We start from the raw sequence: 24,022 nt of genomic DNA, 5'->3' as shown, positions 1-24,022 counted from the left end.
CTGATAGAAATTTGCGACAGCGGGGGTTCTATTTACCCGGCGCAGGTAGGTGGTTGGGTGAACAAGGCTATGGTAGCCTGGGTGGAACAATTGTCCTCGGGGTTACAGGACGGTTTGTATTAGGTTCAACTGATACCTTTGGCAGATTGTATTGGCGAATCTGCTTTATATATTTGTGAGGCCTCCAAGGATGTCTGTATCCTCGGAGCCAGAATTTCCGCTTTGGCTTTCTTGGCCAGCAGAGCTCTCTGGCTGCGACAGTGGCAGGTGGAGCCTGAAGCCTAGAGGGTAGCAGAGGCGTTGCCCTTTACGGGCCTGTTTGGAAATCTTAACGCCTGGATTTCTCAAACCACTGGTGGTAAGTCTGCTTATCTTCCCACTGCTGCTCCAGCTCCTCGACGGTCCTATACTGGTCCTTCCTTTCGGTCCTCTCGTGCCCCTCCAGGTTTTGAGGCCATGCCAGGGGAGGTGCCTCTGTCACGCGTGGATCTCGAGGTAGAAGCCGAGGCAGAGGTTCAACACGTTGACCCAACCTGATGGTAAGTCCTCTGCCACACCCACCGCATGATTGGCCTCCCTCCCTCCTGGGTTGTTTCTCCAGGTTCCAGCTCCTGTCTCCAGCAGCTTGTCTGTGGGATTTCAGGGAGGCCTGGGTACAATTCTGTCCAGATGCTTGGGTCATGGATTTCCTCACTTGTGGTTACATGCTCGATTTTCGAATCCAACCACCTCAGTGTTTCTTCACCTCGGGTTTTCCGGTTTCCGACGACAGGAGGGTCATCCTGCAGGCGGCGTTCCAGACGCTTCTATACGCAGGGGTGCTGATCCCTGTTCCCTCACGTCATCGGAAACGGGGCTATTACTCAGGCCATTTTCTCGCGCCAAAGCTGTACGGCTCGGCCAAGCCTATTCAGAACTTAAAGGATCTTATTCCATTTTTAAGAAGTCCCTTAGGTCTGTTATTACCAGTTTGGAGCAAAACAAATTTATGGCGTCCTTAGACATCTAAGATGCCTACTTACATGTTCCCATTTGACCTCCTCATCAGGCTTTTCTCCGGTTTGTGATACCGGATGCTCATTTCCACTTTCAGGCCCTTCCGTTCGGTCTCTCTCTTCTGCTCCCAGAGTGTTTGTCACAACTGAGGGTTTTGGCTGACAGGAGGAAGCCTCAGTTGTAGGGGCTGAAATGAACTTAAACCTGGGAGGTTTAATCAGACCCCATGACATGTAAGTGTGGAAATATTACCCGAAGGTGTGACCATGACAACCAAGTTAAAAGTCAAAATAAAAGTTTATTAACAAACTCTGTGTAATAACAAACAGGCATTCAAGGTTGATAATAGCAATGGCAGATTATACAGTTCCTGGAACACTTAAGTATGGAAGGTATCACAGAGCACTGGTAGGTTAAAGAACAGTTGTTAAAGTCCTTTGATGGAATAACCTACCAGGCCTGGCTGTAGTAGTGGAGATAGCCAAGGAACACGCCAGCAGAGGTATTGGATGAAACTGGTAACTGGAATGAACTGTTGTAGTTACTGGATGGAACCAGCCAGGTGGTAAAGACACGGAGTGGATGCAGAAATGGAATCAGCCAGGAGATGTAGAAACGAAGTGGATGCTGGATGGAACCAGCCAGGTGATGAAAACACGGAGAGAATACTGTAAGATGCTAGGGAGCGTGGAAACAGAGGAGTTGAAGAATGGTTACCGGTGGTTAGTGGATACTGCTGGTAAGTAGGGATCCGCTGGAACAACACCGGCACTCCAAAGAAGCTGGAATCTGTTGGAAGCGGACTGCTGGAAGCAGATGGGTTAATAGCTGGAAGCTGGAACAGCCACGGAGGACTGCAGAGTCAGGCTGAACCGCAAGATGGTAGGCAGGTGCGGGTCTCTTAGTGGATGCTGGAGACAGGAGCTGGAACCTGGAGAAACAACCACAGGAGAGAGAGACTGGAACAAGGTATGACAAACAAAGCACTGACGATTTCCTGGCCCAGGCACAGGATACTTATACCTGCAGCAAGGCAGGCATTGGCTGGGCAATTATGCAGATTTCCAGAGGCAGTGGATTGGTGGAACTGAGACATGTGATTGAATCCAACATGGCTGCGCCCATGTTAGAACTTGGAGGGAAAGCTGGTTTGGAAAACCATGTGGAAACATAGCAGCAATGGCGGCGGCCGCCGCAGAGGACAGGAGACGCCAGATTGACAAGTGCATGCTGAGACTCGTGGATGACAGCGGAGGCCGCGGCAGACATGAAGCACCACTCTGACAGCCTGCAACTATAACACAGGAGCGGAGGCCGCGGAGGACGGAAGACGCCATGCAGAATTCAAACATGGCGCCGCTGCGACAGCGTCTCAGCGTGACAGGAGGGATATGCAGCATGTAGAGACAGATGAGATCCGGCCTTGGAACGCTGAGCCAGCCTCAGGAGACATCTGAAAGGCAAGTAATGGCGTCCAGATACCCGGATCGTGACAGTGTTCTCAGCAGTCATGGTAGTCAGGATGGCCCTGCTTCAAAGGCAGGGAGTGACGATTGTCCCTTATCTGGAAACACTACTGCTGCAGACCCACTCTGCAGGCCTGTTGCTTTAGAATATCTGGATAACCCAGGATCTTCTAATTCCACACAGGTGGATCCTGAACTTCACGAAGTCTCACTTATGCCCCTCGCACATTCTTGGGGATGATTCTCTTTTTTCTTCCTCAGGACAAGGTCCTCTCTCTTCAGACACATGTGGCGATGAGAGAGGTCACCAACTTCCTCTTCATTCCAGGGGTGTACAATTGGGAATCCGATATCTCAGCCGCCAGGTCATGCACCCGGGGAAGTGGACACTCAATCCCCATGTGTTTTGTCTCCCGATGGGAGAGACCTCAGATCGACCTCATGGCGTTCCGCCTGATCCTTCAATTGCCTCTTTACTACTCTCGTACAGGAGTCCTGGCGGCAGTAGCCGTGGATGCCCTCACAGCTCCTTGGAACTTCTGGTTCGTTTATCTTTCCTCCTTTCCCGTTGTTACCTCGGGTTCTGCACCGTATAAAGAGAAAATACGCGCTAGTCCTCCTGGTGGCTACACCTGATGTCAGTAGAGGAGCCATGGCTCCTGCCTCTACGGGACGATATGCTTCAACAGGGTACTTTTCTTTATTCAGCCTTACGCAAGCTTTGTTTGATGGCGTGGCTGTTAAGAAAGCTATCTGAGAAGGAAGGGGTTTCCTCGTACGGTTATACCTACTATACTCTGAGCTCGGAAGTCACATCTCACTATTGCCACATTTGGAAACTTTATGTGGCATGGTGTGACCGACGAGAGTTTTCCCCTTCAGTTTTTCATTTAGCCACCTTCTTCATTTTCTCCAGGTGGTTTTCTCGTCAGGGCTTCGACTAGGTTCACTTGAGATTCAGGTCACTGCTCTATCGGTTTTTTCTTCTAAAGGAAATTTGCCTTGCTGCCAGAAGTTCAGACCTTTTTGCAGGGAGTTCTCTGAATGCAGCCTCCCTTTCGTCCTCCAACGACACCATGGGACCTCAACCTGCTCCTCACTTTCCTGCAGTGTCCGTTATTTGAGCCTCTGGAATCGGTGGAGACGAAATATCTCACCTGGAAGCTGGTTTTTCTCCTGGCTCTGGCTTCGGCCAGACGGGTGTCGAAACTTGGGGCTCTCTCTCTTTCTCTCTCCCTCTTGTCGGCCTCCTTACCTGATATTTCACGAGGTTACGCTGTCGTTTCTCCCGAAGGTGGTGTCCGCTTTTCACATAAATCAGCCACTTGTGGTTCCGGCCCTCTCGGTGGATTCACCAAATTCGAGATCTTTGGATGTTGTCAGGGCGCTCCGACTCTCGGTTGAGAGGACTTCAGCTATTCGGAAGTCTGTTTTCTTATTTGTTCTGTACGATGCTCCCGTCCTGGATAGCCGGTTTCCAAGCAGGCGTTGGCCCGTTGGCTACGTCTGACCATCAGACAGGATAATGTGCTGGTTTCTCGAGAGCCTCCGCCTTCCATTTCGGCACACTCTACGCGCTCTGTGGGACCTTCGTGGGCGACCGCCTGCAGGGTTTCCATGTCTACTTTATGTCGCGTTGCCACTTGGGCCGACATACGTTTGTCAAGTTTTACGGGTTTGACACTTTTGCGGCCTCTGCGTCACAGTTTGGCCGGGCAGTTTTGCAGGACTCTCAGTGTTCTCCCTCCCGTCTTGGGTGCTCTGGGACATCCCCATTGTTACTGCACTCCAGTGGCCCCTAGTGGATAAGGGAGAAATCAGAATTTTGGTACTTACTGATAAATCCCTTTCTCCGATTCCACAGGGGCCACTGGACGCCACCCTGCACTATTTTCCCTGCTTCACTTATTCACTGTGTGACTGCTCATTTTGTTCGTTACCCTTTCACTATGTTTCCAAGTTTCCTTGGTGTTATCTTGTTTTAAAGGGCTTAGCGAACCTCCTCTACTATAACGTTGGTCTTTTCCAGCTCTCCTCGGGCACAGTTTTAACTAGACTGGCTTGGAGGGGGGACATAGTAGGGAAGGAACTAATCACATGGTTATAAATTTAAAGTGTCAGCTCCCAGTTACTGTCTACTATATCCCCATTGTTACTGCACTCCAGTGGCCCCTATGGAATCGGAGAAAGGGATTTATTAGTAAGTACCAAAATCCTGATTTCCCTTTTGCTCTATTTTTGAAAAAGCTTATTATATAAATAACAGGTAACAATTCTGTTGTATTTACTAGGGTCCAGCATTAATTTGCCTATATAGCTATTTATTTCTAACTAGCTGTTCTATCTGTTCTTCGCATGGGTGTTTCTGTTTTTCACAGTTGTAAGTATAAATGAGTGTTAAAAAATTGGTAAATCTATAGAGATGTAAGTTTGAGATGTCTTAATCTAAGTAAATATTAATCCATGGTTCTTGGTGTTACCCGAGGAGCACCCGTAGCAGATACGGTAAAAAGTGACAGGACCATTTTTGTAGTTAATGAAATTCTGCACACTGGAGGTATAATCCAAATTTTGATCCGATTATCCATTTGGGTGTTATCGTTCAAGCAACGCAAGCCACGCATTGGTAATGACATCATTATGTCATCCCCCTTTTCATCTCCTTAGGGGAGGTTTATTAAAATTCTAATTACATGTAATCCTATTTCCCACCTGCAGAATACCTTTGTTAAATTTCATCTTCCTAACATATCGGGAATGAGTGAGTGAAGGAGTGAGTGAGTGAGGGCTTTCGCATTTATATATATAGATGACACTTCACTCTGTGTGAATCCCACCACTCAAGCTAAAGTGTCAATCTGAAGCTGCCTTTAAATGCAGTGGAAGAGCTAATGAGCATTCCAGGTTTCAAAGAAGCTATGAGCCTCTGAGATTGACTGTTAAGAAAACAGCGACTTATACTCACCTATAAATCTGTTTCTTCAAGAGATACCAAGGCAGCCATTACTCTTGAGATTACATCCCATTCTCCTATGTTTAGACAAGAAGTTTTTTCCCAAGGGCCTGCCCGCCTTGTGTATACAGTCTAGCTCCTCTTCCTCCCTAGTCTTTTGAGTGTCTCCCAGTACCCTGTTCCTGGATAAAACACAATCAAGGTATCAGGGTCTGATGTGTGGGTGTCTCTTGACCAGTGTCAGGACCTCGCGGAGTGTTTGAAACAAGAGGGCCTGATGTAGTTTCATTGCATAAATGGAATTACAGACTAACTGGAACCACAATCTGATAAAATTGAGGACTTAGAGGGTGCTTGATGAAATAATGCTGGTTTCGGACAGGGACTGTTCTTACTCAGAAATAAACTGGATCCGATGTTGAAGAGTATCGGACTTGATAGTAGCTGATATTGGATTGGCCCCAATGATAGCAGGTATCAGACTGGAGCTAATAGTAGCAGGAATTGGACTGTAACCGATGATAGCAAGAGGGCCTGATGTAGTTTCTTTGCATAAATGGAATTAGAGACAAACTGGAACCACAATCTGATAGAATTGAGGACTTAGGGGGTGCTTGATCTTGATGAAATAATGCTGGTTTCGGACAGGGACTGTTCTTACTCAGAAACAGACTGGATCCGATGTTGAAGAGTATCGGACTTGATAGTAGCTGATATTAGACTGGCCCCAATGATAGCAGGTATCAGACTGGAGCCAATAGCAGCAGGTATTGGACTGGAACCGATGATAACAAGTATCAGACTGGAACTGATAATAGCAGGTATCGGATTGGAACCAATGTTAGCAGGTATCGGACTGGAACTGATGCTGGCAGGTATCGGACTGGAACCGATGATAACATGTATCAGATTGGAACTGATGGTAGCAGGATTTTGTAACAGAACCAAAGGATTTTAGTAACAGAGGTCCAGGCTGGAACCGGAGAGACTTCTAGTAGGATCAGAGATGTAGTCAGAAACCAAAGATGCCTGGATTCTCTGAGGAGTGCATTACAAAGCTCACTCGACGAGCTCTGTGACTTGAGGCTTGGGCAAACATAACTGGAAGAGTTTTATCCCAACAGAGAAGCCGGGATTGGTGGATGCAATCAGCTGGTCCACAGGCTGACCAGGATTGGACAGATTCCAGTCTCCTGACATCTGGCACCATGGCGGCGCTGTTTCTGATGACCCTACAGGAGGCCCAGCACATGGGACTTTGTGAGCGCACAATCCCCGGCATCCATGAAGTGAGACCCCAGCAGCAACAGAGACCGGAGCGCCAACACAGAGACACGGGTGACCCATCCCCACAAGGCCAGAGAAGCATGCCAGGACCTCATCAGCAGTTGGCCTGTTAAGAAACGGGGTCTGATCATGGGGTCTCTGGCAGGGGCTGTGACATAAGGGACATAATTCTATAGGCTGCCATGGAGTCTCTTGAAAAAACGGAATAATTGGTGAGTATAATTCTCTGTTTTCTTCTTCATTCCTCCATGGCAGCCATTACTCTGAGACATTCCAAAGCAATATATAGAGACAGGGGTAATAGTAAAGACTTCAAGGTATATACTTACACAAGCGGAATATATTATAAAACTACACCTTGCAGAACTTGACTTCCAAGTGGATGTCCCTTATATTTAAAGCAAAGTGACTCCATAACATATGTATAGAGAGCCAAGCTGGTGTCGCACCGATGTTCTTACTGTTGCCTGAACGGTCTTCATCCCATGACGTCAATACTGTCATAGCTGAGAGTACCTTAAGGACTTCTGGTACCTTACGCAGTTCATTCTGCTAATGAAGACTACAAAATGTTATAATCCATGTTCGAATAGTCTGTTTAGTTGGTATACCAACTTATTTTATTCCTGATGGAAGAACCAAGTGCTTCATTTACAGAAATTATTTTACTCAGATTAGGTGGTTAGATATTTCTTTGAAAATATCTGGCATACACAATTTCTCTCCCCTGATATTTTAGAGAAACTTCTGTGCCCATAGAGCTTGCAATTCACTCACTCTGCTGACTGAGGTAATTGTAATTAGGAATACACTTTACAGATCAAGAAATTCAGATAAGCTTCCTGCAAGGACCTGACTGGCAAAGATATCAGAGCGTTCAACATACTGTACACTTTTAGATCCCAGGGGTTATAAATGATTCAATTTGTGGACAATTTCCTTTATGGCCTGACAGAATCTTACTACCAAGCCCTCTTCTGCTAGCCTTTTGTCCAGGAAGATGCTCAGAGCAGATATCTGTATTTTTATTGTTGACACCGCTAGTCCTTTCCTAAAGTCATTGTACAGGAACTGCCATACCTGTGACATTTCTATTTTCAAAACATGGAGTTTAGAATCTGCCCAGGAAATAAAGGTATCCAGATTTGATAAGGAGGTTTTTCTCTTGCCTGTATAAAGAGTAGATATACTTGATCAAACAGTCCTTTTTGCTTCAACAATTTCTTGTTAATCCCTATACCAGTAGGTGAAACTCTGTAGACTTGAATGGCCCCAAATGAACTATATCCAATCTTATTGGTAATGTCCCTAGCTTTTTCATTGCCATTACTAGAGCGGTAGCGAATCATGCTTTTTTTGGCCAGTAAGATAGAATTGCTACTATCTCCACATGCTCTTTGGTTTCTACAGCTTGCTAGTTATGGTATGGATAGATAATCCAGATGAAAACAACCACCTTAGTACAAACTATATATGCCAGACGAATTTGAAAAAGCAAAAATTTACACCGTGGGTGTGTTATCGTCTGATCTACTTCTGGGTAACCAAATTCTTACCATGGCCCTAGAGATGTTAAAAGACTGAACGGGAGTTAAGTAAATTAGAAAATGTGTTCTTAGGACACGGAAATGCATGTACACTGCCGACTGACCGGCACCTGGAAGTATGCATATATTAAACCAGTTAAGGACAAGAAATCTTCTCTCTTATACTCACAGAATTGACTTCATGATTTCACATCTACATAATTTATTTAGTTATTTATTTATTTGTTTATTTATATAAACATTTTTTCATCATTACTATTATTATTATAAAGAATTTTTTTAAATGCAATTTTAAATATTTTCAATTTTATTTAAAGTTTCGATGATTTTATTCCATTTCCTGTGAACCATTATTTTCCTGGCATCATCCAAGTTTCCTTGTTAGGAAAAGATAAGAGTAAAACGCTGTCTTTCTGTTGGAGGTACAGATTTTACTGCCTAAAAATAAATCAGTTTTCTTAAATTGTCTAGCTAGACTAGTGTAGCTGCAATGTCTGAAATCATGCCTCTGTTCATCCTAGGTACTTCCTTAATTTCTGTCTGGTACTCACAGAATACCACCTCCAGTAGTACCCCTTAGTTGCGAGTGATGTCATAACCATTGCTACTTCAGGTCGTATCTTTAGGTTGTAGTTTAGGACTGATGAAAAGACCAAACTGAGGAAAATCTTCTATTGTATTGTTGACTTGAACTCTTATTTCTGGCTCCCAGATGTTTGGAAGACAGTGCTGGATGGCCGATCCACCTTTTTTGTGGTAGTCATGTAGAATTATCTCACATCATTTCTATATTATTGAGTCAAATTTATTTCACTAAATCCTCATATATAAAAGTGTTTTGTTTTTTTACTGCACATATTCTTCTTACTACCAAATCCTTAAACAAATAACTTTCCATGGGGGTATATTTACTAAAAGTTGATTTGGGTCAATGCTGATCGATTTTTGGTTGATGTTTGATCGATTTTTTTTTTTAATCGATTTTGTGTTTCAGGGTCTAAATCACACATTTACACATACCCCTTTCACACCGCAAATATAACCCGGGATATTGCTGGGTCGAGCCAGCTCAACCCGGGTCGAGGTGCAGTCTAAATGCACCATTTTTAAATATCCCGGGTCGAGTACGAGTAACCCTGCATTTCAGAATTAGGGCTGAGGCAGAGATTGTTAGGCAGCTTACTGCATACCTCCCAACTTATTAAAAGTACAAAGAGGGACCTTCGGGCACGCTCGAAAAGGGGCCGTAGCCTATATGAAAGGGGCATGGTCTCGTGGCAGAGCTGCGATTGCGAGTCACGCCCTCCTTGCATCGTCACTGAGGGGGCATGCCAAACGCTCTCTGAGCTGCTGGCATGCCCCCTCTCCCTCTGTCACATGTGAATAGATGTATGCGCACAGCGTCAATTCACCGCTGTTCTACTAAGCAGTGCAGCAGTGACACTTGCCTCCCAACTGTTCCCCCCCCCCCCCCCACCACCACCACCACCACCACCACTGGGCACTGCGAGTGGGACAGTCCCAAAAAACGGGACTGTCCCACGAAAATCGGGACAGTTGGGTGGTTTGTTACTGGAACAGTTAAAGATGCAATTGTATATAAAAACATAGCTCTGTCAGCCATGATTCCTGCAATGCTGTGAGCTGTCCCCACCCTCTCATTTTGTCCCCTTCTGACACCCATCTTTCTAAGCCAAAAAGAGTCCTTTTAAAATGAAATCCATGGTGTTTTAATTGCTGACCCGGGTTGAGTTAAAAGGAGCCAACCCTGCAATACCCCGGGATGAAAGTGTAGTGTGAAAGGGTCTGACCCGTGTCCGATCCGGGTTGGACCCGGGTTCAAACTACTGGGTCGGACCCGGGTTTGCGGTGTGAAAGGGGTATAACAGATGACTTTTGACATTTTTTTTGAACAATGTCAAAAATCATCTGTTAGTAAAAGTGTGATTTAGACCCTTAAACACAAAATTGAATAAAAACAACCAAACATCGACCAAAATCAACTTTTAGTAAATATACCCCATAGTGTCATGAAGTGAGATTCCATCCTACAGAATGGTTAATCTAGACATTAATACTACACCTGCAACATCAACCCTGTGTATTGAACATCAATTAAAAATTTCTCCTGTTTCACAGGTTATCTGTGTTAAATTCTGGCAAGACTGCCTTGCAGTTTTTCTGAATTTTGGTCTTAAATCACCAACAGTCACAGATGAATGCTGAATATTCACCAAGTTATAGAGTTGCTGAGATTGGTAGGTATTAGTTAAAATAGAGCAATTATTGGAACAAATCCTGATGCAGAATACTTATTAATAAAATAATTGAAGATATATAGGAATCAATCACAGAGAGAAATGCTGAATAGTTGTTATGGAATGGAAACACTGTAGCAGAATCCTATCTGAAAAATCCTGTAGCCGGAAGACCGGATAAACTTCAAACTAGAAGTGTAGACATTTTAAATATTTTCAGAATGGAATATTTAGCTCGATGGACCGATCCTGAACACAAAATGGTGCAGGAATAACATTAGCAAGTCCTGGGTGTAGCCCACAACAGCTTAATTGGCAATTAGCCCAGATAAGCAAGACACAGAGACTGAGGTGTTCTAAATGCGCTATTAGGAGAGTGATCTTTAACCACGTCATGCAGCTGACTAGAAACAGGTACAGGCTCTTCACAGAGGATAACTTCTTGAATACAAAGTCAAACACACAGTTTTACCACATGGTGCATTATAAATGTTTTTCTTAAATGCTTTCACGTAGGGCCCACTGCTGCTGAAAGTGCATAGCAGAATTACTTGGGTATACTTTCTACATAGAACGTATTTAAGCACCCCTAATAAGGACTTACCTTGTGTGGGTGATGACCAGCAAAGGGAGCAAATTTTTCCAGTGTGTGGCCCCCTTCCAATGTGTGTTTATGCACTGTTCCTGACTCAAGAGTTTTCAAACACTGAAAGTGATATTCATGGGCGTGCCACCATTGCCTCAGTCCGTGGCTCCATGAGGCACATACGCTTGACATAAAATATGAGGCTCTTTGTGAGTCGTCTGATGAGCCTGACTTCTTGCTGGACCACCTTCTAGCCTGCCTTCAAACACTCTGAGAGTGATATCCCTGGAAGACCACCCCAGCCACAGATCATGGTTCTATTAAGCGCATACGCTGGGAATGAAATATTAGTTAAAACCTGTGATCAAAACAACAACTTTCCCTAAACTAGTCTTCACAAGGAGACAGGAAAAAGAGTAGGGAGAAAGAGGAGTTGGACTATATACACCAGATGGACGGTCCCTTGGGAATAAACATAGGAGAATGGGATGGAAACTCAGTAATGGTTTTCATGGAGGAACGAAGAAGAAATACATTTTTCTGTACAGTAGTCACTGGACGATGAACTCCATATTGTATACTGGTCATAATCTACATGCTTAGGCTAACCATACTATCTTTTTAAACTGGGACACTCATGATTTACACAGGTTCTCTAGCTGGCTGACTTCAAGCCTAGATTTCACCTGGTTTTAATTAGCCACAGAACCTGTGTTATTCACGAGGGTCCTGGTTTAAAGGCATAGTATGTGAAGCCTATACACACTGGTTCTCAAACCTCCGTCTGTTTCACCCTTGGAGCTTAGTCACGGTGGCCAAGCCCCAAGGGTGAAACGGGCATAGGTTTTGTTTTTTGAAGGACACTGGCTGTGAGCACACCAGGTGCCCACTTACAGACAGCATATCCATTCTCTCATACTTCTGGAATATTGTAATACTGTCACTGGGTAGTGAGGAATAACCTCACCAAGGGAATTAATCCCCTATACCCTTTTTGAGTAGTTATTTTACTTGTGCCTCCCAGTATTTCACTCAGTTGTTATATGCTAAGCAATGACTGCTGTGGACACATGCACAGCAACAGCAGCAGAGTCAATCAGGGAGTGAGGCCTTTTCTAATTTCTCTCTTTAACAATCTATTCAAGTTTGGCAACTCTTATTATGCTCACAAATATATTTGGAGCTGTCAGTGCCATTATGGGAGATGTTTTGACCTGCTGTCTATACTGCGTAAAACATTTGCCACACAGTCAAGGTCTGATGAAAAAATTTTGTTCACCCAAATGAATGAGTCACAACAAATACATTTTTAAATCTTATTTACTTACATTGAATACAACACACAAATATTTTTGCCGTCTATCACATGCAACCTTTGTACTTGAGCCTTACTTTGTGTACTCTCATAAGCCCAATTTCTTAAGGCTGACAGCAGTTGCAGGACAATATTTTAAACACATACTGTAGGGGTATATTTACTAAGGAGTGAGTTTTTTAGAAGTATTTAGAAGCGTAGATGTTGCCCATAGCAACCAATCAGATTCTAGCTATTATGTTCTAGAAGCAGCTAGATAAATGTTTAGTGAAATCTGATTAGTTGCTACGGGCAACATCTCCACTTCTAAAAAACAAACACCTTAGTAAATATACCCCTGACGTTGGATATAGAGGCTCTCATTGACCCATTTGATGCAGATGGCTAAAAGCAGATCTGTACTTCTATCACATGTAGGTGCTTGTCCAACTGATCTTTACACAACAACTAAATTCCATATTTCTCTCAGTTATATCAACAAATATTTTCATAATGCATTGTTATATGAGCATATTGCTGTTTATCCAGCTATTTACGAGCTGGTTTAATAGGGGAAAACCTGTTATGCTCCATTTGATAGTCCTCAATACAGGTTGAGTATCCCATATCCAAATATTCCAAAATACGGAATTTTCTGAGTGAGAGTGAGATAGTGAAACCTTTGTTTTCTGATAGCACAATGTACAAACTTTGTTTAATGCACAAATTTATTAAAAATATTGGCTAAAATGACCTTCAGGCTGTGTGTATCTGTCCCATCGCCATGATATCTCATTATGGTATGCAACTATTTCAAAATACGGAAAAATCCGATATCCAAAATACTTCTGGTCCAAGCAGTTTGGATATGGGATGCTCAACCTGTATATATGCTACATACTGTTAAATACATGGTATGTGTGAAGTCAATGATTTATAACCTATGATTGATGTATCCATATCTTGATAACGCTGAAATAATGACTTCAGAGTAGGAATCTTTAACAAAGGCCACTGGCGTTTCTATAACGGGTGCAGTGTGTGCGGTGCACATGGGCCCCTGAGTCCAGAGGGGGCCCCCACTGCACACGCTGCACCCATTTTAGAATACTCATCCACTCCGGAGTCCAGCACCGGCATCCGCAGTGCTGTTAAAACACAGTGAAAATGGCTCAGCGTCCATTTTCACAGAGTTCTGCGCATGCTCAGACTCTCAGTGCTGCCGGCAGAGAGGAGGGGCCCGAATGGAGGAGGCTGAACACGGGCCTACTCCTTTCTTAAAGCGCCCCTGACAAAGGCTATCCAATTTATGCTATACTGGTTGCCACGTGATAGTGCTACTTATTGCAGCATGTATAGACTGATGTGTCAATGGGATATTTATCCCTCACTGATTTAATACGCTCCTATTGAATATTGCTCTCTTCATGAGAAAGCTTATTTTGTATATTTTGTGTTTTTGATGATAGAAGTAGTAAAAGCTAAGTTTTAACGAATATATGTTAATGAGAGTGCCCCCAAACAAAAGAGTCTACTTTTTTCTATCTCTCTGTGTAATTATGGCTTTGCTTCTTGGGGAGCACCACCAGATACATAAGTACCTTACCCTTGTCTCAGAGGTATCTCATCATAAGACAACAGAATTCTTAAAAAGGATTACTGATTAGACTGCAACCACATCTGCTTTTTGTAACTATACCTGTGCTCAGACCATCCCATAAGTTTGCTAAACAAAGCTTTTCTTTTTTGTCCTCAGCGATTGAGTTTCCGTGTGTTTTTCATGATAGAAATGATAAAAGCTAAGTTTTAATGACTATGGGGGTCATTCAGACCCTGCCGTTGTTGCGGCATGCAGAGCAGATTGCTGATGGTGGCAAACTGTGCATGCACGGTGGCTGCGTGGACATACGCATTGCGGCCACATCCCTGAAGGATGCAGCTGCAATGTGGTTGACAAGGGCGAGCGTTGTTGGGGATGGGCAAATGGGGGCCTTCCGGGAGCATTTTCGGGGTGGTTGCATGACATCACATGTAGCCACTTTGAAAAAAAAAGATGCTTGCTGAATGCCTGACAGCGCAAGATGCGCTGCCAGGGGTTAACCTTAGATCCGATGCCTCCTCAATTAGATTGCAAACGCATCGGAGGGCGACCTTACACATGCTGGGCAGCCTCTATCATGTACACAGATCTGGCTACATATGCTGCAATCTGCGACCATCTCTGAATAAGGCCCTATATGTTGATAAGCGTGCCCCCAAACAAGAGTCTCATTTTTTTCTTTCTCTCTGTGTAATAACCCATGTCCAGCATGCGGTATGAATTTCAGGTTAGATAAACCAGGTCGGACCCAGGTTATTGGTGTGAAAGGGCTATAATATAATTTATTATCAAACTGTACAGATAATTTCTTCCTCTTAGAAGGAAATCATTTTTTAACCTTTTTAGCTCCAGTATCTCATGATTCACAAAATATATGATACACATTGCAATCTGTACTGTTAAAGCAAACACTGCTAATATTTTTATATTGATTGCAACTTGTTTAGGAGGATCTGGACTCAACAGACACTTCAGTTGTCATAAGTTCCTGTTCATTAACAGAAGCACGTCATCTGCTTGACAACTTCCTACGTGCATCCATAGACAAGGTAGAAAATACTGAGATGTAGCAGAACATATCGTTTTAATTTATTTCCAATCAAATTCCATATATATTCATGTTGAGAATAACTGACAAGACGCATCAATCTCTTCTTTTTCAGGGCTTACAGGTTGCCCAGAAGGAAGCTCAGATCCGGATACTAGAAGCTCGGATTCGTCAGACTGACATAACTGTATTCTCACAAAGTCAGATGGTGCTGGAGAGATCTGAATGCCAATCCATGCAGAATGGTAAGTTCTTTGTGGCATGGATGGTAAAGGTAGTACTCTGAGAATCACATCATCTTTGCCCTGGATCTTCTTTTTGCCTAAGGATAAGAAGCGCCTGGCCTGTTAAAGTTAGCAAGTACTGTGTGATGGATAGGAAAAGTTCAGTGAGGGCATGTTCACACAAATGCTAGCAGGCAGACCTGCAGATATATACAAACGCTCCTTATAGTTGGCACAATGTTGCATCTGCTATAGGGAGATGCACGTACATTCTCATGATGACAACTTGTCAGAAAATAGCTACGCTGCCTCTGCAGAGGTGTACAAATCTTGTGTGTAGGAGTGCCGAAAGGGTGTGTGTGGTGGTGGTGGGGGGGGGGGGGGGAGTACTTATTACGAGGACCTGGCATTGTCTGAGAGGCCAGTTAAGCTGTGGAGGAAGAAAAATGTTCCCCTACGCATCACACATGTTGCGGAGGGAGTGATTTCTCCTCCTCCACAGCTTGCTGGGCCAATCAAAAGGACCTACTTATTATATTTACGTAATATCCCATGAAAACATCCGATATCTGGGGGTACACTGAAATACCACGGAGCTGCTTCAATGTTAAATTTACCAAACTTTGGCTCCAAAGCTAACGCTATCTATACTGTAACCTATGGGTTACTTACTGCAGATTTCTTCGGGAAAGGGATCTGTAGTTTCCCTCCCTGGTGACGTCCACTCTCGCTTGTGCAGTACCAGTAAGGTAAAAAGATCTCTCACATGTGTAATATTTTCTATTCATTCCAATTACCCACCAGGCCAGAGCAGATAGACCACTGCTTCCCCTCACAGCCATTAGACTGCGCCTCATATTAGTCATACTGTCCTAACATCAGTTGTAAGATGATGGGTGTGGTGGAAACATGGTCAAACGTTAAGGTGCGTAGAGCGATCAGATATAAGCATCTAAAAGGCACATTAGCAGCTGAAATTAATCGCCAACTTGTCGAAGTGTACGGTGATAATGTCATGTCACGGAAACAGGTTTGGGTTTGGTGCACTGCCTGTGGTGGACATGCTTGGCCAGCCAGATCACTGCTCATATTGAATGTCTGTCCTGTCGTTATCAAAGGCAGTGCACCAAACCCAAACCTGTTTCCGTGACATGAAATTATCACCGTACACCTCAACAAGTTGGTGATGAATTTCAGCTGCTGATGTGCCAGTTAGACACAGAAATCTGATCACACTGCTTATCTCAATGTTTGACCATGTTTCTGCCAGCCCTGCCATCTTACAGCTGATGTTGGGACAGTATGACTGATATGAGGTGCCCTGTAATGGCTATGTTGGGAAGCAGTGGTATGGGCTGGTGGGAAATTAGACTGAAATAGAGAACATTGCACATGTGACATGCCTTGTTACCTTACTTATTAAACCACCCTTGCACTTAAAATTACTGGTGATTTTGCGTTGAGGCAAAGTGAGGACCTCACATAGGATACAGAGTGCTACTTGGGGAGGGAATAGACAACTTATTTTTATATTAAACATTTACTACTACAAATGCCTCTATGTACATTGATCTTTAAACAACACACTGTTGGTATATTTCCCTTACCTCACTTCCCAATGTTTTGTCCCACAGCAAATCACAGATCATTTTCCTCATGCACTGTAATAGGCGGGTCACTGTCTGGTCTCTGTGGGCCTGATTAAGAGGTTGGTGCAGTAAAAGTAATACTCTTAAAAGAACCCCGTAAAGAGGTGGACACAAGTCAGCTATGGTGTACACATACTGTATGTATTTATTTACTGCACATGCACACCAATATGCAACTGTGTCTAGATTTATGTTTTCTTAGTTTTGCGGCCCTTTGATCTAGAGAATTAATGTAATCAAGTGTAACGTTAGCTGAGTACTATAAGGATGTGTTAAGGGGGGTACTCACGGAGCGATCACTGCTTAAAATCTAAGCAGTTCGGTTCGCTCAGCACACATCTCTCCCACATCGGCCAGTGAGTACTGGCCTTCAATGTAAGTCATGGATATGTGACATAATTAGACTTGGTTGTATTTCCATATAAGCCTTCTGAAAGTCATATCTCTTGTAAATAATGAAGGGCTGATGTGAAGGTGTCTGTTTTACTCCTTCAGCTAAATTCATTATTGTTACGGCTATATTTTTTTTAACACAGATGGCTGTTCGGATAACATTACTGTATGTGGTGATACGTGCAACTGATACACGTGTAAATGCCCAGTTATTGTTATGTCATTTTTACATTGTATGTTTGGAGTAAGTGAGTTAAAATCAAAGCAGGCCCACAATTTCTTGCTGTTTAACACACTTAATTATAATTTTTTTTAAATTTAAAAAAAGTTTAACCAATATAAAGGTTAATAAATATAATATTGGTTAACTTATAAAATACGTTAACCAATATTATATAGCTAACTAGGTACCAGACCATTAAAATAATGGAACAACATAACAGTAAGTCAGCGCCGGCTGACATGGCTGTGAGTGCCCAAATGGAGCAACGCTTATATTGCTCCGTTGGGCGCCATATAGTAGCTGCCGGCACGCAAAACACTTGAATTCCCTCAGAGAGGTGAGGAGCAGCGCTAGCCTTTTATTATATAAGATAATATGAAAATATTGTTTATGTTACAGAGAATGGATATGCCAGCACAGATGAGGAGGTGTCAGAACTCAGTCAAATGTCAGATGGAAGGTAGGTGTGTTCGTGAACAATCTGTATTTATGAACTCTGAGAAAAGTGAAAGCAATAAACAGGCATGGGCAACCTATGGGTGTTAAGTGAAACTGCAAGCTCCCCCGTACTTTTTCTAAATAATGGTATATCTGGCAGGGTATCCTGGGATTTGTAGTTTTACAGCACCTAAAGGGCCATGGGTCATAATGACATTGTGGCCCACAGTAATTCATGTTTGTACACAGTTGCCTATGCAGATGCAAAATTTTGGGCCAAGGATTTGCTAATCATCGCAAGTGAAGTTGCCACCCAGAAGAGAAGATAGATGCCAACGGGAGCCATTGCAGACTCATTCGGAACTGCATACACATTCACGGCCTATACGCAAGAAAGAGGAACATTTTCTGTAAGAATAGACATATAGCTACTGTATGCAGACTGGCCACGGCAGTAGTAACACTGGCTCCATGTTTTTCTACATACATAATCGCAGCTGAAGGCAGATACACGCCCCAAAAATGGCCATAATACGCCTGCGTTTTTCCCACCACTCCCTGTTAACTCTACCAAACAGTCCCTTCCTGTCAACCTCACTGCGAGCGCGATAATATATATATATATATATATATATACACAGTATATCATTTTAATTAAAATATATCAAATTAACAAAAAAAAACTTTTTATTAGAATACCTAGATGTATGCAAATACCACAAATAATAAACTTTAAGAAATAAAGCAGAAATTCAAGAAAAAGCTAACATTTACAGTATTTCGCTTGTGTAGTGCTACGCATTTCATAGAGCAGGTCAACTTGATCAGCCTGATGAAAATTTCTGTGAAAATTTTTTCTCTCAGTTCTTTGGGGGACAACAAATATCCTCCCACTAAGCTCTTTGGGGCATATTTCATAATGAGTGATAGTCATGTTATCACTCCTTAAGAGCTGATTGGTTGGACCATTTATGATTAGTAACAAGTGATAACATGAATATTACTTGTTATTAAATAAGCCTCTTTGTTTCTTTCTCTATTATTTATTTTTAGGATTGTGGTTCTTGTTAAAGAATGATTCTCTCTTCACTTTCCCTCTTTCTCAAATACTTTGTTCTGTCCCTTATGGATCTGTATGGAAAATATGGAAAATGCTGAACTACCAGGCTGCCACATGTGGAAGACCTTGGACGTTTAGCGTTTGGTTTAAGTTGCCCAAGCTCCTGTATTGCACCTGTATACCCCCTGGAAATTCCGTGACCCTCCCACCCAACCACATGATAATTATGTGACTCCCCAATGGACCATTTCTTTCAATGGACTATTTAGAACTTTATAAATAATCCCCAATGAAGGACAGGCTTGTATGAACATGAAATGAATGAACGATAATGTACCTGTTTATAGAGCAATTAAGGATCTAGCACAGTGGTTCCCAAACTGGGTGCCTCAGGGCACTTGCAGGGGCAGTCTGGGCGCTGGCCACTCAGCAAAGGGATGCAAAGCAGGAAGGCGCCAGGCTGGAGAGGTGCTCTCCCTGCTCTGCATCCCTGTGCTGAGCTGCTGTCCCTGGGGCTGCCGGCTGCTGCACCTGTCACACTCTACGACAGGCAGTTGCACCGGCAGCATGAAGGATCCCCTCCCCTATGACATTGAAGTGTGTGTGACTTAAAAAGGGGGGAAAGCTACAGTGGAAAAATGGGCGGGGCTACACAGGACCAGGCTGCAGCCTGCAACACAGGAGGATGAGGTGCTACAGCTCTGGCCTGCTAGACTTCCTTAGGTAAGTGGATGGAAAGAGAGTGAGTGAGTGAGTGAGTGCGTGAATGAGAGGTGTGTGTGTGTGTGTGTGTGTATACAGTATCTGAGTACTGTATATGTACTGTATGTGTGACTGTATGTGTGTAATGTATGTACAGTGCGTGTGTATGTGGTGTGTGTGTATGTGTGAGTGTGTGTGTGTGTGTGTGTATATGTATGACTGCAGCATAATGTGTGTAAGCGTCACTGGTACAGGGGTCATTACATGTATAAGCGTCATTGCTACACGTTACGCGTGTAAGCACCGCTGGTACAGGGGGCGTTACGCATGTATGCCTCGCTGCTACGGGGGCGTTACGTGTGTAAGCATCACTTGTACAGGAGGCGTTACGTGTGCAAGCATCACTGGTACAGGGGGCGTTACGTGTATAAGCATCACCGCTACAGGGGGCATTACATGTATAAGCGTCACTGGTACAGGGGGCGTTACGTGTGTAAGCGTCACTGGTACATGGGGAGTTACATGTGTAAGCGTCACTGGTACAGGGGGTGTTACGTGTCTAAGCGTCACTGCTACAGGGGGCGTTACTTGTGTAGGCGTTACTGGTATAGGGGGCGTTACGTATGTAAGCGTCACTGGCACAGTGGGCATTATGTGTGTAAGCGTCACTTGTACAGGGGGTGTTACGTGTGTAGGCGTCACTGGTACAGGGGACGTTACGCGTGTAAGCATCACTGGTACAGGGGGCGTTACATGTGTAAGCGTCGCTGCTACAGGGGGCATTACATGTGTAAGCTTCACTGCTACAGGGGGCATTACGCGTGTAAGTGTCACTGCTACAGAGGGCTTTACGTGTGTCAGCATCACAAGGTACAGGGGGGGCGATTCGCATGTATGCGTCACTGCTACAGGTGGCGTTACACGTGTAAGTGTCACTGCTACAGGGGGCATTACGTGTGTAAGTGTCACTGCTACAGGGGGCGTTACGCGTGTGTCACTGCTACAGGGGGCTTTACGTGTGTAAGCGTCACTGGTACAGGGGGGCGATTCGCATGTATGCGTCACTATTACAGGTGGCGTTACGCGTGTAAGCGTCACTGCTACAGGGGGGCGTTACGAATGTAAGCGTCACTGGTACAGGGGCGTTACATGTATAAGCGTTGCTGGTACAGGGGGAATTACGCGTGTATGCCTCGCTGCTACAGGGGTCGTTATGTGTGCAGTCATCACTGGTACAGGGAGCGTTACGTGTGTAAGTGTCACTGGTACAGGGAGCGTTACATGTGTAACTGTCACTGGTACAGGGGGCGTTACGTATATAAGCATCACTGTTACAGGGGGCATTATGTGTGCTGTCCCTTTGTAAAGTATGGAAGGGCGCAAATTTATAGTTTGCAGGGGGCGCCGAACATCCTAGCATCGGCTCTGTGCGTGGGTGCCCTGTGTTGGTGTTCCAGGACCAATTCAATTTATTTATAGTCACTGTAATAGGCAAAACCAGTGCTTGTGGCTTCCAATCATAAAATATGTGCAGAAACAGAAGCAAATCCTGCCCCTCACTACATAACTTAACCTAATGATAGAAACATAGAATTTGACGGCAGATATGAACCACTTGGCCCATCTAGTCTGCCCTTTTTTTTATCCTTTGGGTAATCTCAACCCTTTTTGAACCTTAATTCTTTGTAAGAATATTCATATGCCTATCCCAAGCATGTTTAAATTGCTCTACAGCCTCAACCACCTCTGATGGGAGGCTATTCCACTTACCCACTACCCTTTCTGTGAAGTAATTTTCCCTTAAATTTCCCCTGAACCTGCCTCTCTCCGGTTTCAGTGTATGTCCTCGAGTTCTAATACTCCTCTTCCTTTGAAGAATGTTTCCCTTCTGAACTTTGTTAAAACCCTTGGTATATTTGAAAGTTTCTATCATGTTCCCCCTTTCCCTTCTCTGCTCCAAACTATACATATTAAGATCTTTTAGCCTTTCTGGGTAAGTTTTGTGATGTAGGCCATGCACCATTTTAGTTGCCCTGCTTTGTACACTCTCTAATGTATTTATATCCTTCTGGAGATATGGGGGGGTCATTCCTCAGGCAGAGGCGATTGATGGGCGGGAGGGGGCGAAACGGCGGCGTTTGGCCGCCGTTTCGTAGGTGCGGTGGGCGGGCCGCAGAGGCTGCGTGACGTCATACGCAGCCGCTGCGGGCCAGGGAGCGAGGAGTAGCTCCCGGCCAGCACGCTAAAGCTGCGCTGGCCAGGAGCTACTCCTGAAGTGCAAAGGCATCGCCGCTGTGCGATGCCTTTGCACTTCTGCGAGGGGGGGCCGGACTGACATGCGGGGCGGACTAGCCCCGTGCTGGGCGTCCCCCCGCATGTCAGGAAAGATGATCGTAGCTGTGCTAAATTTAAATTACGATCAACTCGGAATGACCCCCATGGTCTCCAGAACTGGACACAGTATTCCAGATGAGGCCGTACCAATGACCTATACAGTGGCATTATTACTTCCTTTTTCATGCTACTGATTCCTCCCCCTATGCAACCAAGCATCTGACTGGCCTTTCTCATTGCTTTGTTGCATTGCTTTCCTGCCTTTAAGTCACTTGAAATAGTGACTCCTAAATCCTTTTCTACCCTTGATACTATATTTAGCCTTTGGGTTTTTGAGACCCAAGTGCATGATTTAGCATTTTTTAGCATTAAACTGTAGTTGCCACGTTCTTGACCATTTCTCAAGCCTAGCTAGGTCACCAATCATTTGGTTTACTCCTCCTGGTGTGTCTACCCTGTTGCATATCTTTGTATCATCTGCAAAAAACGAGATTTATGGTAAGAACATACCGTTGTTAAATCTCTTTCTGCGAGGTACACTGGGCTTCACAGGGAATAACATCGGGGTGTAGAGTAGGATCTTGATCCGAGGCACCAACAGGCTAAAAGCTTTGACTGCTCCCAGAATGCATAGCGCCGCCTCCTCTATAACCCCGCCTCTGTGCACAGGAGCTCAGTTTTGTTAACCAGCCCAGTGCAGTAGCAGGCAAAAGAGACGACAACCGTTAGTAGCCACATACACCACATTCTCACGACAGGAGAAGGTGTCAGCGGCTAAAGCCATACAAACCCAAAGTGAAAACCAAACAGTACAAAGAGAGGATCAGACTTCCTGATAGTAGCTGTCCTCTTCACATAGATATGGAGAGCCCGTACCACATCCAAAGACCGCTCTTTGGAAGACAATTCAGGAGAAACAAAGGCCGGAACCACAATCTCCTGATTAAGGTGGAAAGAAGACACCACCTTAGGTAGGTACCTGGGACGTGTTCCAAGAACCGCCCGGTCATGGTGAAAAATCAGATAGGGGGACCTACAAGACAAGGCACCCAAATCCGACACCCGTCTAGCAGAAGCAATAGCCAGCAGAAACAATACCTTAAGGTAAAGCCACTTAAGGTCTGCAGATTCAAGAGGCTCAAACGGAGACTCTTGTAAAGCCTACAGAAACACTGACAAATCCCAAGGAGCCACAGGCAGGACATAAGGAGGTTGAATCCGTAACATACCCTGAGTGAACGTATGAACATCAGGCAGAGTGGCAATTTTTCTCTGAAACCAAACTGACAAGGCAGAAATATGAACCTTGATGAAGGCCAGACCTAAGTCCAGGCCCTGTCGCAGAAAGGCCAAAAGTTTGGCCGTACTAAACTTATAAATGTCATGATTATTAGATGCGCACCAAGCAAAGTAAGAATTCCAGACCCTATGGTAAATACGTGCAGAAGCCGGCTTACGGGCCTTCAACATAGTCTGAATGACCGCCTTAGAAAAACCCTTGGCCCTTAGTACGGAAGCTTCAAGAGCCACGCCGTCAAAGCCAGATGGGCCAAATCCTGGTAAACACAAGGGCCCTGAATGAGGAGGTCTGGTCGTTGTGGAAGCAGAAGAGGACACTCCAACGAGAGACCCTGGAGGTCTGAGAACCAATGCCGTCTGGGCCACGCTGGAGCGATCAGAAGTAGGATTCCTCCTTCTTGCTTGAACTTCCTTATTACTCTGGGAAGGATTGACACCGGAGGGAACACGTACGGCAGCCGAAAGTTCCATGGAATTGCCAGAGCATCTACGAACGCTGCTTGAAGATCCCTTGTCCTTGCTCCGAAGACCAGAACCTTGTGATTGTGTCGAGACGCCATCAGGTCCACATCTGGGAGGCCCCACTTGTCCACTAGGAGGTGAAATACTTCTGGATGGAGGCTTCAATCTCCGGTGTGTACATCCTGACGACTGAGGAAATCCGC

General features: G+C 44.5%; 1 protein-coding gene across 6 annotated transcripts in view; it reads left to right on the top strand.

Annotated features, from left to right (window-relative positions):
- The window catches only part of KIF21B (kinesin family member 21B), a 376,092-nt gene that overhangs the window by 275,090 nt on the left and 76,980 nt on the right, over nt 1–24,022 (top strand). For all 6 annotated transcript variants that reach the window (XM_063954959.1, XM_063954957.1, XM_063954962.1 and 3 more), the window contains 3 exons: nt 14,935–15,036; nt 15,151–15,280; nt 17,924–17,984. In XM_063954959.1, coding sequence (XP_063811029.1) covers nt 14,935–15,036; nt 15,151–15,280; nt 17,924–17,984 — 293 coding nt within the window. The remainder of the gene's footprint in view (nt 1–14,934; nt 15,037–15,150; nt 15,281–17,923; nt 17,985–24,022) is intronic.

Source organism: Pseudophryne corroboree, chromosome 2, assembly GCF_028390025.1.
Source record: "Pseudophryne corroboree isolate aPseCor3 chromosome 2, aPseCor3.hap2, whole genome shotgun sequence".
NCBI classification, from domain to species: Eukaryota; Metazoa; Chordata; class Amphibia; order Anura; family Myobatrachidae; genus Pseudophryne; species Pseudophryne corroboree.
Note: the sequence above shows the minus strand (reverse complement) of the source record. Positions and strands in the feature narration are given on the sequence as shown.